The sequence below is a fragment of the Triticum aestivum genome, chromosome 5D (genome assembly GCF_018294505.1).
Source record: "Triticum aestivum cultivar Chinese Spring chromosome 5D, IWGSC CS RefSeq v2.1, whole genome shotgun sequence".
Taxonomy (NCBI): domain Eukaryota; kingdom Viridiplantae; phylum Streptophyta; class Magnoliopsida; order Poales; family Poaceae; genus Triticum; species Triticum aestivum.
In genome coordinates, this window is record NC_057808.1 from 28764686 (window position 1) to 28782179 (window position 17494).

At 44.9% G+C, this 17494-nt stretch overlaps 2 protein-coding genes and 1 pseudogene across 2 annotated transcripts; 1 reads left to right on the forward strand and 2 right to left on the reverse strand.

Annotated features, from left to right (window-relative positions):
* Nucleotides 1–955: 955 nt before the first annotated feature.
* On the forward strand, nt 956–2163 carry LOC123119215 (protein FAF-like, chloroplastic). Its single transcript, XM_044538926.1, has one exon. The coding sequence runs from the start codon at nt 1097–1099 to the stop codon at nt 1733–1735; it is 639 nt and encodes a 212-aa protein (XP_044394861.1). The 5' UTR covers nt 956–1096; the 3' UTR covers nt 1736–2163.
* Nucleotides 2164–2175: 12 nt separating this feature from the next.
* Nucleotides 2176–6949, reverse strand: LOC123119216 (putative disease resistance protein RGA3; annotated as a pseudogene).
* Nucleotides 6950–7288: 339 nt separating this feature from the next.
* LOC123119214 (N-carbamoylputrescine amidase) lies at nt 7289–11614 on the reverse strand. Its single transcript, XM_044538924.1, has 10 exons — nt 11392–11614; nt 11151–11305; nt 9186–9234; nt 8909–9000; nt 8651–8802; nt 8520–8566; nt 8361–8394; nt 8056–8222; nt 7811–7907; nt 7289–7714 (listed from the first exon to the last, which is right to left on the reverse strand). Exons 2-10 carry the CDS (start codon nt 11237–11239, stop codon nt 7536–7538), a joined length of 906 nt encoding a protein of 301 aa, XP_044394859.1. The 5' UTR covers nt 11240–11305; nt 11392–11614; the 3' UTR covers nt 7289–7535.
* Nucleotides 11615–17494: the final 5880 nt, after the last annotated feature.

The window sequence follows — 17494 nt, forward strand, 5'->3', positions numbered from 1 at the left end:
GTGGTTTTACAGTAGCTTTCCAATGCCATATTATTTGCCTCATTCCGATAAACTGTTTAGAAATGCGATCGAAAATACGATTCACGTTTTTTGTATGAAGAATAAACGGTTTTCAAAACTGCTCTTAAACCGCTTAAATTTTGCCAAAATTTTAACTTGGGTCATGATACCGGTGTCCATGGCTTTCCAACGGTATATTGCAAGCCACATTTGTACAATGTTGACGGAAGTTCAACCTAGCACTGAGAGAAGTTCAGGTCGAACAACTCAGACAGTAAAATTGCAAAAAACGCAATTTCATCACAACCCGAGAGCAAAATCCGCCAACGAGCGAGATTCCTATTAAAAACGGGTATTTAGTTGCTAAAAACGTTTTTAGATTACACTAACATCATATAGAACACAACTAACCAGAATAATTCGCGCGGGGAGACACGGTTGCGAAGATAGCCCGAAGGTCGGGTTCGTACAGAGGGAAGTTCAAGCGCGTTATTCAGGCAGTTGAGGTTGTGATCAGAATATTATTCTGATCCCGTGATCAAAATATTATTGTGATATATATGAGCATGGAGGGTATAAGCACTCTGGTCAAAAGCAACGTAGCTACTCTACACCAGATGTTGCTTGCGCCGCTAAAAACGAGGGGCCGCCGGTATCATGCCCATACCTACACTTACGTGATGCGGCTACAGATCAATCATCTACGAATGCTGCACGATTCTGCAGCCGAAATACATGCAAATGGGAGCCGTTGAGAATGAGACCACACCGACCGATCGATCGGGAACCCATGATGCAGGGGCCGAAGAGCAAGCAGCAAAGCAGTATCTGTTTCTCGCGGCCCAAAACCGTACGTAGCCGAAGGCGATAGCATTATCATGACGGGCACGGAGCCGCCCGCCACCGCCCTCCCCTCCCCTCCCCTCCACTCTGCAGCTGGCCACGAGTCCCGACCCCCATATCTTCCCGCCCCCTATAATTTACCCACGGACGGGCGGACCCCATCGACCGCGCCAACAGGCAACGGAGTTAGAGAAGAGAGTTTGAGTTCCAGTGTTCCACCTCACCTCACCACCACGTACGCGCGAGCGCGCGCATGGCCGCGACGGCATGCGCCTACGGCTACGACGGCGGCCTGGTGCCGCCGCCGCCGCAGGCGATGGACGCGTTCGACGACAGCGCCCGAGGCCGCCGCCACTGTCCCATCATCCACGACCACTATTCCATCATCAACGGCCTCGTCATGCCTCCACCTCCTCCTCCTCCGCCGCCGCCGCCGCCACCACCTTTCCATCTCCCTTCGGGCGCCAGCTCCAAGGCGGCAGCGTCTCGCCACCCCGGCCTCTGCACCGAGGGCCTCGGCTCGGAGAGCTCCGAGAGCTCGGGCGACCTCGACCTCGGCGACATCGTGGCCGACGACGACATTGAAGACTGCAAGAGGCGGCAGCAGGACGACCAGGAGGAGACGCTGATGCCGGCGAGGAAAAGGGTGTTTCCCCCGCCCATATCGGTGATCGGCGCCGCCGGGAAGCCGTGGCAGTACCTGAGGGCGCAGCGCGGGGGCGGCCGGCTGGTGCTGCGGGAGGTGAGGATACCGTCGCGGGAGCTGCTCCACGCCTGCCGGGAGGACGGCCGCCTCAAGCTCCACTTTGCCCACCCGGAGCCGGAGGAACATCACCATCTTGCTGATGATGATGAGGAGGAGGAATGCAACAACCAGCAGACTGCAATATAACAGTCAAAAGAGAAGAACCAACACAACAGGGATTTAGTTTCTTGGTTTAATAAGTTTTGAGTTATTATCGTCAAAGAGTCCTAAGAGTGTCCTTCCAAAGAGATGTAAATATCGCAACAAAATTGGTCAGTTTTTGCATCCATCGTCGATCTACTGCTACTTCCTCTTCTGTCTGTCCAAGAAGAAGCAGATGCACGGGTCAAGGATTCAGTTACAAGAATCAGCAAGAGAAAGACGCGTTTGTCCTCGACATAGTCGCAATGATGCTCCCCAGCTAAGGATGAGCGTGTGTACAGGCTGCAAAGCACTCTAAGCTCACAAGAACCCTGCATCGACTTGGTTTTTGGTGATGAAAAAGGAGCACCCGGCATGTGACAGTTGGTTGATAGGTCTGCATCACAGCCAAAGCAAATGGTATCTTGGGGGGTCAAAGATGCTGATTCCGCCAATTATGATCCACTACTTCATTGTCAGTAACTAAAATCAGTAACTGTATGAGTATAATCAAAATGTTTCAACAACTGTGAAGCAGTGATGCATTATTATGCTTCATGTTCAAACATTTTTGTTTCTGGTCACATCGTTACATGCTATATTGGTGGAAAACCACCAAGCTGCAAACACAGAGATACCTCAACATTTGGTGCAGCAGATGTATTATTCCTGGACCCTCTGTTTTCCCGGTATTGTGGACCTCATGTCCTTCTCATAGAAGTGGGACCTAGGATGATGACGTCAGTAGCACTTTGTATAGATCAGGACGCATGTCCCTGAATATACCCCAACAGCACGCTGTATATATCAGGAATTGATCTCGTCCAAGTCGAACTCTGCTGCAACCACCTCCTCGTCTTTGTCATTTGAAAGCTTGACGATTTCTTCAGTTGGCCCTGCATATGCACATACATATCAATCATGCTTCTATTGTTGCACCTTCCTCTGTAATTTAAGACTACACACTGAAGCTGGATTACCTGCGATGAACGAATTCTCGTAGAACTAAATAGTGTTGTTGCCATGCTCAGTCTCTCAACAGTTTCCCTTCCTATCCGGTTAGAAGCAACAAGGAAAACCTGTTGGGCATACTTAAAGGTCACTCACAGAACTGTTGAGCCAACTGGTAGAACCATTTAGAAATGGAATAAATATTACAGAATACTACGACACAACTAAAAGTACCTAATTAGCGCCATCCAGGTTCATATCGTGGGGTTCAGAACCAATAGCGGTGGGATAGGACAATATCTCTGCCCCCTGTAGAACATAGTCCTTGCAGTATCTGGAAACCAAATTCCTGCCAAGGCATGGATGACAAGGTCAGTCTTTGGCTCTTTGCCCCTTTCTTCATGAAACCGCAACACCGCATTCATCCTACGCTGCTGCAGAAGTAGAAGCAAAGAATAAGCTCCAGGTATTCACAAATCATTCAATCAAGTACACATAAGGAAGCACAAAAGAGTATAGATAACAGAAGAGAGCAAACGCACCTCAGTTGAGACTTGAGAGTCAGCAGGAGGGCATTAACCTCTTTAAAAACGTCTGGTTCATCCTGCCAGACTCAGTTTCTGCTGCTGGAATGTCCTTATGTGGAATAGAGGAAATCAAGTGGAAATACTCCCCACCTTGTCTGCAATGTCTTTGCAAGTTGGGGCAACCAACTATCTTCAAGGATTTGAGTGCTGGGAGCCGTTGGAGGAGGTCCTGCAGGAATTTTTCTATCCCTGTACACCTCTCAATTGTCACCTGCTCAAGAGAGGTGAGGCCATTGGGCAAAGTTTTCAAGCCATTGCAGCCCTGAATCCGGAGCACCCTCAGCTTGGATACATTTGAAGGCAGCGCCATCAAACATGTGCATTCTCCTATCACTAGTTCATCAAGGGATGCAGCCACCTCAGGAATATACCGTAAGCTGCCACAGTTGTAAATGCTTAACATCTCCAGCTGGGGCAACGGAAGGATTTTATCAGACGGCGAGCCCTTCCCCTTGAGCTTAACGCAGGAGCTAATGCGCAGAAAACGGAGACGAGTCAGGTTTTGGAGCTCCTCCATTGGCCAATGGACAAGTTCGTCGCACCCAGAAATGCACAGTTCTTCAACAAAACCAAAGCACTCCCAGAGCCTCAGCAGGTGCGATTTTGACAAAGTGGATGCCGTTTCAAAGCAATTGGGACCAGATAGCCACATACTCTGAAGGGTTTCCAAGGGCCTATGGCTTTGCTGGTCCTCTGGAGGCAGCATCATATCACCCAGTGAGCTAACACTCAATTTCACGAGGGATAGCCAAGAGCCCAAAGGCATGCTTGCAGAACGAATGAATTCTCCACCAAACTCAAGCTCAGAGAGCGTTGTCAGATGAGCGATTGAGCTGATTGGAAGACTGTAACTTTCCATTATCCGCAGCTTCTCTAGAACTGGGCTGCTCGGAACACTTGCAACCTTCGGACAGGCATACATACTTGGCTCTTCGAGCAGAGGAAACATCACCAAGCTATGAGGTTCCCCTGCAGTACTGTTTTCTGTCCATCTCTCCAACTCTGGTAAGTTTTCTAAGACCATTCTTTTTAGTTTTGGGAAGATCTGATGAGACGCATTGCATCCTTCAACCTCCACATCAGTGTCCTTGCATATTATGGTCAGGCTATCCATGTAGCCTAAGGACAAATACTCGAGGGAGACCAACAGCGGAGCCGATGGGAGATGTTTGCATTTTGGGCAGTTGAAGATTATGAGTTTTCTTAGGCACTGGCACATCTGAGAGTGCATCATCCATGACGAGAATTTAGTGCCACCATAACCATGTATCTCCAATACCTTGATCTCACTATGAGGTGCAAGAGCCTCCAATACTTCTTCCATGTTACCAACATCATCTTGAGGCCCATGATATTTTCGACGACCCCAGCATAGCGACAGTTCACTTAGATTCTTTTTCTGATAGAGCTTGGCTTCTTTTGCATCCACCACACTCTCTACTTTTATCAAATTGTATAGTTCCAACCGGTGGCTAAGGTATTTTAGATCTTTGAGTTGATCAATTCCACAACCATCTCCAGTGTCCACAACAAACAATGTTAGCGTGTGCAGGTTGCTTAGTTGACTAATCTTTGGGGGCATCCGCTCCAGTTTATCACACTCAAAGAGATAGAGATGGTGGAGGTTTTTCATGGTTCTGATGCCTTCAGGTAAATATCGGAGCTTGTGGCAATGATTGAGTCTCAGCGACTGCAAGTTGTACAACATGCATACCGAATCTGGCAATGTAACAATTTCAGAATGAGAAAGGTCAAGATATCGCAAATGCTTTGTATTTATGGGTTGTCGGATATGAAGGCCACGGCAAGATAATGCTCTTAATGATGTCAGCCTTAACTTGCTAAGATCCTTCTGTGATGATGACGGTGCTAACAAAGTTCGGAGAGATTCCTTACTTTTCAGTAATCCATGGCATTGTTCCAATTCATCTGATGATATTTTCATGTGAAAGACATCTTTTACAGATGCTTTCTGCTGAATCAACTCTTGTATAGTTGCACATTCATCCGTAACATCTTTTGCTAGGTCATGCATTAAATCATGCATCCCACATCCAACCAAACCATGCCTTGAAGCTGGGTCATCAAATGGTTTCACTTCCACATCCTGAAGAAAGGATCTCCAAACCAACTCGTTGAAAACAAATTCGCCTTTCTGCTCCAAATCCATCATTCCTGCCTCTTTTTGAATAAACCCATTAGCCATCCACAGTTGGATCAACATGCTTTTTTCCATCTCACTGTTCTTGGAGAAGACCGCGCAGAAGGCAAAGCACTGCTTCATTTCAGAAGATAAGTGCCGATAGCTTAATTTTAGTATGGATATGATTTCTTGTTTGCCTGTAACACTATCCCCAATACTGCTTTCTGCAATGGCCTCCCATTCCCAGGCTCGTCTTTTTGAACTCATCAAACCCCCCATTGCACTCAGAGCAAGAGGGTGCCCCTTGCATTTGCTGACAATACGCTTGCCGATCGACATCAATTCTGCCTGCTCACGCACATTTTCCTTGAAAGCTTTCCTTGAGAACAGTTTCCACGAGTGCTCTTCACTCAGATGTGCCAGCTCATGGGTTTGAAGCGTGCCCATTATAGACGCTGCTCGTGGGCTCCGAGTCGTGACGATTATAACGCTTCCAGAACCACCGACGGAGCACAACACTGATTTCAGGGTATCCTCCCACTTTTGCTGTACTTCATTCCAAACATCGTCAAGAACAAGCAGAAACCTTTTCCAGCCAATGACCTCCTGAAGTCTCCCTCGCAGCAGCTCGATTGTGTCGGAATGTCGCATCTCCCTCTCGTAGCCAACTCAATGATGGACTTCACAAGGGCAGCGGTTTCGAAGCTGTCCGACGCACAGTGCCACATGAGTAACTGAAAATGCTGCTGGACCTTGGGGTCGTTGTACACCATCTTGGCAAGCGTGGTCTTGCCCAAACCGCCCATCCCAAAGATGGGCAGGACCTGCACTTTCTGATGATCTTGCTGGCCGAGCAACAAGTTGACCACCGCCTCCCTGTCGGCATCTCTGCCAAAGATCTGCGCGGTGTCGTCCAGCGCCGAGTGCGTCTGCCGGCAAAGAACAACACGCGGCGCCTCCGCGTGGTTCTCCAGGCCGAAAGCGCTCATCTCCGCGACAAGCAGATTGATCTTGTTGAGGACACTGTTCAGCCTCCAGCTCATTGTGAGACGGAACAGAAGCGGGGTGAAATAGCCGAGCACCTTGCGGGCGGTCGACTCGCGGACCTGGGCTTCACGGCGCAGCGCCTCGTGGTGGAAGTCGTCGAGGACGTCGTCGGCCTGGTAGGCGACGGTCCTGAGGTCCTTGATCCATCTCCGGACGGCCGGGTTGAGCTCGCTCTTGAGCTCCGCGTCGGCCAGCTTGCACTGGACGGCCAGCAGCTGGCGCTCCAGCTTGCGGCGGTCGCCGTCGACGCCCCACATGCCGGCCACGCCCTGGACGAGCGCGTCGGCCGCCTTGCCGGCCGTGATGCGTACCACCGGCAGAAGCAGAGCTTCCGCCATGCTAGCTCGTACTATGCTCAGGTCTTTCTTGCGGTTGTGCGTGGGTGCGGAAGAATTGTCAAGCACAAGGCAAGAGATGAATTGGGGATGAGGCCGAGGGGAATTGGGGATGAGATTTCAGAGAAAGTGTGCAAGTGGAACACACTGCCCGTGGGCCCGTCGTACGTGGGGTCGACCGCGTCCCGTTCATCGTCCGTCAGCAAGGAGGACTGGCTCTGCATTGGGGACGTGACAGATTTCGCCCCAGCCCCACCACTGCGACGGGCGTTTTTTCCTATATTCGCCCAACTGGCCTTTTTTAATAGATTATTAAAAAAATCAAAATACTTACTAAGTGCACCCAAAAAAAAAGGTTCATCCAAATGGACTTACTAAGTACAGGCTGCAAAGCACTCTAGGCTCACAAGAACCCTGCATCGACTTGGTTTGATGATGAAAAAGGAGCACAACACATGTGACACTTGGTTGATAGGTCCGCATTACAGACAGTTGGTTGAGCAACTGTGAAGCAGCGATGCATCATTTTCATATTGCTTTCATTTCAAATATTCTGGTTCCGGTCACATCATCATCACATGACGGTATTTTTATTCATGTTATGTATCGGTCGAAAATCACCAAGCTGGAAACGCAGAGGCCGATCACTATTTATGCAGGGCGAAGCTAGACAAGAAGATCGATCTACCGTTTGGTGTTCTCCCGGTATTGCGGACCTCGTGTCCTCTTCAAAAAAGTGGAACCTAGGATGATGATGATGTCTTGCCATCCAACGTCAGTAGCACTTTGTATAGATCAGGACGCCTGTCCCTGAATATACCCCAGCCGTGCCTCGTAGATTTGATCTCGTCCAAGTCAAACTCCGCGACCAGCACCTCCTCATCTTTGTCGTTTGCGAGCTTCACGATTTCTCCAGTTGGCCCTGCACGCACACAGTCGTCATATATAATGATCATACCAGTCATGCTTTTATTGTTGCACCTTCCTCTGTAAAATACACACACAAGCTGTGAATTACCTGCGATGAACGAATTCCCGTAGAACTTTATGGTGCTGTTCCCATGCTCAGTCTCAACCGTTTCCTTCCCTATCCGGTTAGAAGCAACAAGAGGAACCTGTTGGGCACATTAAGGTGAATCACGAAACCATGAGAACTCTTGAACCAACTGGTACAAACATTTAGAAATAGAAGAAATGTCTTTTAGACTCGTGAAAGAAGATACGGGTCCATTTAAGGACATTAAACAGAACAGCTAACAGTACCAAGTTAGCGCCGGCGTGGCCTTGCATGACACGCTTCCAGTGTTCGCGGGAGTCCAGGTTCATATCCTGGGGTTCAGAACCAATAGCAGTGGGATAGAACAATATTTCTGCCCCCTGTAGCACCATAGCCCTTGCGGTCTCTGGGAACCACTGATCCCAGCAAATTCCTACCAAGGCATGGATGACAGGGTCAGTAATGATAGGCAAAGCTGCAAATTTACTAATCGGTCACGCTGATCATTAACAGAGCTACTGTGACAAAATTAAATAAATAAATGGTATCGGTGCAAATAAAATTAACTTACCAACACCAATTGTTGCATACTTGGTTTTGAAAGCCTGCATCAACAAAAGGTGGTCTTACTAAGAAAGTTCCTAACAATAACAATGATAGCCACAGCTACAATATTTAGATCTTGTTTAACCAAAAGTGGTATCTTATACAGATACTGAATAATGTTTACCTTGAATCCAGTGTCACCCGGGTTGAAATAAAATTTCTCTTGATAACCTGACAAAAGAAAGCGCTTATCTAGATCAGATAGTGCACTTAGAATTTATACTGTATTAGGCGAACACTACTGTAAAGTCATACCTGGTCCATCTGGAATGTGTGATTTGCGGTATAGACCAAGATCGGTGCCATCAGCATCAATAATGGCCACGGAATTATAATGAGCATTGCCCGCTTCTTCAAAGAAACTTACAGGTATTACAACATCCAACTCCTTTGCAAGTTTTTGCATTCTATGGACAATGAAAAACGAAGTGTATGTATAAATATTGCAGACACTTGACTGAAAATATCACTAGCCAGCAGTCCACATGCTTCAAGCACAACAAGCTACCCTACCTCATTATAGTCGGGTTCTCTTTATAAGGCTTGGCACGCCCAAAGAAATCCATCCTTTGAGCTTGACAGAAATAGTGCCCCTCAAATAGCTCCTACAGAATTTAACAAATGTAAGTGGAGAATTAAATATGTCTTATTGTCCTCGTTTTGCTGTGAAACTAAAGGCGGAATACATCCGAATTCATATGTCTGCCATGCCTGCCTCGAAAGAAATATTGCAAGCGTAAATTTTGTCACTCATCAATGAACATCACATTTATTTATCATATGGGTTTACCTGAATGAGGATGATGTTCGCACCTTTCTTATGAGCTTCTCTAATCAACCTGAAATACAAATGATCAGCAATTCAGGTTCTTTTGTATTCCCCGTGACAGATACGAGTGACAACTAAAAAAACCATAGGAAATAGCTTCCTTTCTTGTCACTGTGAATAATAGTTGGAGACCATAAAACTCTTAATTTCTAGCAGTACCACAAGTCAGAAGCACATTCCAGATCTTCCATGTGCATGTAACTATGGAAAAGTGTAATTTTGACAAGAGAAGTGATGCTCTACAATCTTTACAACATGATTTTGCTACACGCCTACAATGAATGAAAAAGCATATGGCAGCTTCATAAAGTGGCTCTACACATATAAAAAAGATGACTAAGCGCAATTATCCAATGCTGATTAGCCTCTTCACAAACAAATTGTACACAAAATGCCATACGTGTAGCACTAACAAACAGTCCTTAGAAAAGGTGAACTACGAACCATGGACTCTGGTTCTGCACTGTTACTTTTCATGCAAAGATGCTCGCTAGCAAAGAGAAACGGTGGCAAGAGAATTAATCCTGACATTAAGGGTGAATACTTATCAAAATAATCATCACTACAGAGCTAGAACAAAAAATCCCCAGAGTCAATGATGAAAACAGTTAACACATGTAAAACAAAATTTCCCAAATTCAGATATCAAGACCAGTGATAGAGAGCTTCAACATATTTTACCAAACTAAGGTGCTATGCAAATAACTTCAGGCAAAAGCTGCACATTGAAATGTAGACAAGAATCTATGGTCCGTGGAGGAATCATAGCATGGTTACAATTTTCCACCAGAACATACGGCAACAGAAAGTGTGACTCATTTAGACATTAGGCCAGTCACGGTTAAAAACAAATAAATATGGAGATCACCAAGTTTTTTTTTCTTTGGAATGACAAGGTTGTTGTGGAGAAGTGAAGTCCTCACTCCCAGTTGACTCATTTGGTTTGTCTATCCAAAATATGTGGACGAAAATGGTTTAAAATACATGTTTTGAAATGGAGAAAGAAGAATAACTGCTGATATGGGTGAGGCACACCAACTGGATGTCCTCTGTGATGGTTACTGTACAGAGCCACTAAACAGGCTACCTAGTGCAAATGGATGGCGCTCTCATTTTTATCATGGAATACACAAGATCCCATGTGTAATAGTACAAAGCTTATGACACAGTACCTCGTATTTGCGGTTAGAACAGGCTATTAATAAAGCAGGAGCAACTGATTGCCATTGGTTGGTTTTCTTAATTTTCGTTCGGTGGAATTTGTATCAGGTGATATTCTGTTATCGGCATCAGTTTTTCGAAACGGCAAAAAGAAGCATATTCTCATTGTATAGTGTATAGCCTAGTCAGACAGAAGCGCGCAATCAGTAGATAAAGGCACTTGTTGAGATCAGATCAAGTGGAAGGTATAAAGTATGGGAACAGCTTGTGGAATATGAGAAACACTAATTGGTATAAAAGGTCATTGGGTCGAGTAAAAAGCAAGTTGTGCTCAGAACATTGTAATTATTCCCTTAAAACGTAATTCAGATCTGGTGTGCAATTACAAAGCAATTGAGATCCAAGAGATTATGTAGCTTCAGTGTCTAACTCAGAGCTAGGAGATTAGTTGGAAATGAAATTAACACAAGCGTAGCCCAAAACCTAACACAGCTAGCCCATGGTAAAATCCAAGCCTGACGCAAGGAATTGGAGTACTTCATCTCAGTCATACTTAGCAAAATCAAAATCCAATCACCGAAATCCTACAAACCACAATACTGCTCTTTTATAGCAACAGATAATAAAAATACTACATTTTGCTTAAACCGTAAGATTCACCGGCTGCGGTCAGATAAAATAGTTGGAGGTTTGGTTTCTTGGGTTGGGTAGGTTACTAGTACTACAGACAGGGGGAGAGACACCGGGACCTGGGCGAATCCATACCTCTCGGCGGCGGCGACGTTGTCGGCCACCGTGTCGGTGCAGGCGAACTGCACGGCGGCGACGGCCACTTTCCTCCCAGCGCCGGCCATCTCCCACCTCTCTCCTCCTCACCTACCCCTTCCTCGACCCGCGCTGTTCCGCTTGCTTTCCTCTGACTGCGAAGAGATGTCAAAGATTTAAGGCGCTGAAAAAAAAGGTAGCCGCCGCGGGGCCCACATGGCATGGAGGGGGGCGACGTTACCGGCGGAGAACGGTGCGGCGGCCGGCGGGAGGTGGGGTTCCTGGCGAGCGGGGAAGGCGAGCCCTAGGCGGATCCCGGCGGCGCGAGGCAGCGGGGAAGCAAGCTGTCCCGGCGGCAGTGTAGTGGCGTGGCGGCAGTGTGCAGATGGGGAGGGGAAGGGAGGACGCCCTTTGGGGAAAACCGCTTTCCTTCGCTTTATACGGTAACTTACGAGCTGCTTTTCCTTTGTTGGTGTGGTACAAATAGGCGGGCAGCCGTGGACCGGTTTCAGTTCGGGCCATGGTTCAACGCCGGCGTCCTGGTCCTCGTCGTCGGCAGCAAGAAGGCCGACGACGGCAAAGCGGGCGGCTACTGCCAGACAAAACAGCCGACGATCTTTGGCGTCTTCTCAAACGGAAAAATACTCAAATTTTCCTCTTTATTTGTCCATCCCAGACACGTCAGGAGGGAGGACGCCATTTTAACATGACTAGCTGATTTCCCGTGTGTTGCCACGGGACACCGTACCCTACCGACAAGACAAACGTTACTCCTCCTTCTTCCTTTTCTCTGGCTTCGGTGTCGTCATCTACTTCCTTCCATAAAGCTCCAATATGACATGGTATGTTACTGTTTACGATGCATGTCATTTGCTTTTTGTACGGATTGGCAATGCTCATATTTAGGTATGCGTTTCTCTGAAAATTCAAATTTTTGATTAACCAGATCATTCAAACTAATGCTTCATGTAATTTCCAAAACTAAATTCATTGTGATAACTCGTCAAAGGGAGTGAAGCAAAAGAATGCCGAGTTGGGAAGATGAAAAAACAGGATAAAGTCGTACTAAAATCTGATAATGATATATAAAAAGTGAACATTATTCGGTTGATATATGCTTGCCCAGTAAACATAATTTGAACCACAAAGAGGCATGTAAAAAATAATCTTAGTGCATATGGGTTACTGATTTTTTATATCCAACCTAGAGTGAAGTTTTATGACCATGTATTGAACCGAAAGGTCTTTCCCTTCAAAATTTAAATTTGTTCACAAAGTCCTATGTCTTACTCCCACTTAACTCCCTTCCTAGCAATCTCCATGTACATTTCTTCACACCTAAGTGCCACCAGAAATACAAGAAGATAAAGTATGTTGATGATGTTTCTCATGCTTGGCTACTTCTCTATCCGCTCTTTATCTGTGCGCTCACACTGGCTTCTTTGTTGTGTGTGTATTTCTTCCAAGTTCAGTGAATAGTTGCCAAGATCTCGTCATTTCCTACAAGAAATGCTTACATGTGAAGGGCACACGTTAAATCAAGGAGGACATGTGACGCACGCAATCGAATTTGTTTCGGGCTTCTCATCAACCGGTGCCTCGGCTGGGGTGAAGGGACTGGGAATTGTTTAATGTAAATAAAACACAGCTTAGAAATAAAAAGCACAAATCACCCTATGAATTTGGCTTTGAATTTTCCTTATTAACACTATTACTTTGCCTTTTCTCTTTATGGAGCTCAGAAAGTTATAAGACCAGGGATACTCCACTATGTGGGAAGCTTATGAATTCATGATCACGCTATATTAGTGTTCCCTAAAAAGAATAAGGAATAAAGCAGTAAAAAGGGCTAAGCTTAGATTCATAGCTCCAGCTTTAGCCAGAAACATCTCAAGTATATGTATATACTGAAACTACATGACATCATATGTGGTACTATACAGAAAATTTAAGTCCTAATGACCTTTAGTCTCAAGTAGTATGAGCTAGCAACTCTGTCTTTCCCTCTCTCTAGTTCTAAATATGAACAATAGAGTAACAAAAGGCATGTGATTACTCAATCTCCTCATCTTTAAATAGTTCAGAATTCATCCAAATGATGTATTGTTATCCATTTGTGCTAGTTCCTCGGCTAGCTACAGAATGTACATTCTCCTCATGATCATCCCCTGTTACTCATTTTATTTCTTATGGTAAAGCACATATATAGAACATAGGGATGCCAGCATGCAACATAGTCATTGTTCTAATTTTTTGCATGCACAAAGACTGCAATAAACAAAACTAAGAATCAGTATTACTTTAGTATATATATACTTAACCGCGTGAATAGATCTGGCTATACTACAAGTCCTACTATGAGCAAGACGGATATATCTAGTGGAATTCACATGGATAACACAAAGTTTCTGGAGAGAAATACCTCTCTATAAAAACAAACAGAACAAACTGGATATATGCAGTTTTTGCATAACAAAACTGAATGACACTGAACTCTTAGATGCTAACACATTTATTTAAAACGATACAGTTGGGGGCTCTCTCCCGGTTTTTTCTCCAGCGTGCGTTTCGTGCGTGCGCTGAGTTGATCCCTAGCAAGATCAGAGAGAGCGAAACAGAGAAAATACCAAGCCAACTCAATTAACATGGTTCTCTAACATTATAACTTTTTTAAGGTTGACCCCCTATATGAAATATGTTATACAGGATAGCAAGCTAGCATATATGAAATAACAATGGGAACATACAAAAATATTACTCAAGCTGACCAACAAAAAATAATTGAAACATGATATTTCAGTATCCATTCCATTCACTAACAATGGAAAACCTTTGACATTGAGACATTATGAAAATATCTTTATAGTCTTACGATTGTGTCGAACAAATATTTATACTTCCAAATTAAGAAAATTCTCCCTCCCTCCTTTCCTCCCTAAGATACTTCTAAAATAAGACATTAGCTAGAGCCAAATCCAATGTCATCTGCTAGGACTCACACACATAACAATCGACTGCCAATCACAAACACAAGAACTAAGAATCAAGATGTGTACGCGAACTATCCCTGAATAGAGAGGTGTAAAAAGCAAAGCCAAGTTGGGTTCAGTTACTTGCATCCATGGACAACCTTTGACTTCTAGTTTTGCCACGGCTTCTTCACAAATGGAGGATCAACATGTTCAGAATTTATAGTTAACTGTAAGAAAGGCCTTGTTCACAACATGATTACTTTGACTCTCTCCACAAAAATCAATGTTTTGTCACTTGTCCACATGAATTCAGCTGCACAAATAAAGGCGGGAGTTAGGAGAAAATGTTATTTAGCCGAGCCAAAAAGTTATTTAGTGCCGAAGCGATATCATAGAGGTTTTTATCATAATTCCTATAAAATTCTGCTTGGAATTTGGACATATAGCAAAATTTGAAACTGAAGCAAAATTCAAAGTTTAATCTTGTAAGACATGTTCCAGACCGGATAATGTGGCATAAGAATATTAGGCTGTACCCAGCCTAGAGTGGTGGGACCCTTTTCTTCTACATAAGTGTACATATTGTATGTAAGCATCCAGCACTGCACAAATACAAAAAACATTACAACTGAAAATATGTGCAGATGGCAATGAATAGCCTACTTTGAACTTATTTTGCGTTCAAGTACAATGAATAGAGGCTAATTGGTTAAGACGACGCAAACTAAAAATGGGATTTTCTTCATTATGAGATGATCAAAATATAGGAGAAAAGAGAACGGCCGACTAAAGCTCATCGAATGGCAAATATGAATTGAACTCAACCTGAATATGATACTGTAGAAAATTTGTAACAGATTGCAGTTGATTTATGCAAATGTAAGTTCAGATATACAATTCAGTGAAGCTATAGTATAATGACTATTCAAAGCATCTTACAACATATGGAATTCCTGAAACTATTTATATTCCTGGTGTTCCTTCTGTACTACTGAAAAGCTTAGTTGTGTGCAAAAATAAATTGCATGCAGTAATCGACATGATTACTTATATCAGCAGAAAATAAGATTAAGAAGAGAAATTAGTAGACTTAGATGGATAACATACCTGAGCGGGAGACGAGGTCGACCGCGCCATGGTGCAGGAAGAATGTGAAGCGGTTGGTCAGGTTGAACATCTCCGTGAGCTACCTCCAGCCTGGCGCCACTGCACGCCGGTACGCCGATGTATTGGACGTGATCCCATCTCCAGCGGCCCTTTACTCCTCCACCTACACTGTCACCATGTGCCTCTCCGCCGCGCCTGCTCCTCTACTGACATGTGCGGATGTGCCCCTCACCATTATCCAACTTCTATAGCAGCCTCCATCGCGATTCTCTACCTGGATCCAAAGAAGAGAACGATCGACCTCTTATTCGCGCGGGATGCCGCGACCAGCGCGGCGTCGGTCGAGACTGTGGGGCGGCAACATCGCAACACGGAGGCTGCGGCGCGAGAAGAAGAAGATGAGGAAAGCTGTCGTCAGCTAGGCATTGGTGGCGATAGCGAAGTGGCGGCATCGCTTGGAGGAGATGCAGGGGAAGCCATGGTTTGGAGGTGCCAGGGAGCAATGTCGCTGATTGCGCCAGGAGTGACTCTCCAAGAGGAGGCTGTGTTGGGAAGATCATGGGGAACGTCGGGAGGATCGTGGGAGGGGTGCGTGGGTGGGTACCTGGGTGGAACCAAAACAAAACGTAAGTGGGAGAGGGCATCGCTACGGGAAAAAAATCAGAGGTCGGAAGGGATGTATGGATAGGGATAGTAGGAGGTCGAACCATCACGACGTTCGATTCTCCTTTAATAGTAGAGATACCCAAGGCCAAGGGGCACCTCGCTCTATGTATCCGTCCTTTTTATTTATTTCATTCAAACTCCCAAACTGAAAATCCAACGGGCATTCAACCAAAATAATGCTAAACTTCAAAGTTCAGCACATACTACTATACATTCCACTAGAAGTACGCTCAAACATTGACACTTGAATAAACATTAAACTAAAACGTAGTTCATCGGCACTCGCATTCAACAAAAATGAGAAAAAAGATTACCCACAGTTCAAATGGAGGGCGAAGTGGGAAAGATGGCCGCCGCCATTAGAGGGGGGGGGTCGAAGAATACCTAATATTGTAGTAGTCGGAGGCGGGGTATCATCCACACTACACCACAACACTGATGTAAGGACACAAAAACTGCCGGGAGAAGGCTCTTTAAAGGGCAGATAAACTGCCGGGACTGTGGTTCTCCCGGCAGATAGAACTGCCACGAGAACGGCTGCCGGGGATTACTTGTCCCAGCAGATAAACTTCTCCCGGCGGTTTTTCTGCCCTGGCCCATGCATTTGCCGGCAGTCAATTTTCTCCCCGCAGATTGGTCAGGGCAAGTGAAACTACAATTACCGGCAGTCCAACTGCCTGCACAAGCACATTTACCCGGCAGATATTACGCCAGCAAATTGATTTGGCTAGAAAAAAAATCTAGGCATCCGTATTATGTAATATCCATCCATTATATGTCTAGGCAATCTGGACATATCACACAATTTATACATGCATTCAATCAAAGTAACACGCAGGCTTCATCAAAATCTTAAACTTCATTCAATAAACAAAACGACCATATATAACGAGGTTGTGCCACAAAAGGAGTACATATATGTTTGCCACAACCAAAATAAAGTAGTGCCACAAGAGATGTACATATGTTTCTAGATGTGTGCCACACAACCAAAATGAGCAGAACAAGTCTTTGGGTTCACAAACAATACATATGACATATCACTCCAACTTAATTGTAGGTCTTCCAAATCTCCAGCAGCTTGAAGATCCCCCAAACCTTAGTGAACTTGTGTACCTTTGGGAAACCTGCAAAAAATCAGAAGATGTTACATACAAAAGATGCACTCAGAACTTAAGGAAGAAGTTACAACAATCACATGCGACAGATGCATATGTTCTGAAATATAGAGCAACCAGTAACATCTCTAGAGTAATCTCTACTATAGTAGAGAACAAGTCCATTTTTTATCATCTTAACATGTAACAAGCTTATCTTACTTCTCATCAAAATATAGTGTGCAAAGTCTGTACAAATATTAACAGGAAGATGTTACAACAATCACATACAACAACCGCATGGCCACATACAACAGCTGAATATGTTCTGAAGCATAGAGCAACTAGTAACATCTCTACTTTAGTAGAGAACATGTCCTTTTCTTATCATATTGACAGTAGCAAATTTATATTACCTCTCATCCAAATATAGTGTGCAAAGTCTGTACAAATATTAACAGTAGAAGGAAGTTACATTACCTTGTCAGAGTTATTCGTAAAC

Excerpts from the sequence above, each read along its gene's own strand:
- LOC123119215 (XM_044538926.1), top strand. The coding sequence starts at position 1,097 with ATGGCCGCGACGGCATGCGCCTACGGCTACGACGGCGGCCTGGTGCCG.
- LOC123119214 (XM_044538924.1), bottom strand. The coding sequence starts at position 11,239 with ATGGCCGGCGCTGGGAGGAAAGTGGCCGTCGCCGCCGTGCAGTTCGCC. Across the intron at positions 9,001-9,185 it reads CGAACATCATCCTCATTCAG|GAGCTATTTGAGGGGCACTA; the intron begins GTAAACCCATAT and ends TAAATTCTGTAG. Across the intron at positions 7,908-8,055 it reads GCCACGCCGGCGCTAACTTG|GTTCCTCTTGTTGCTTCTAA; the intron begins GTACTGTTAGCT and ends TGTGCCCAACAG.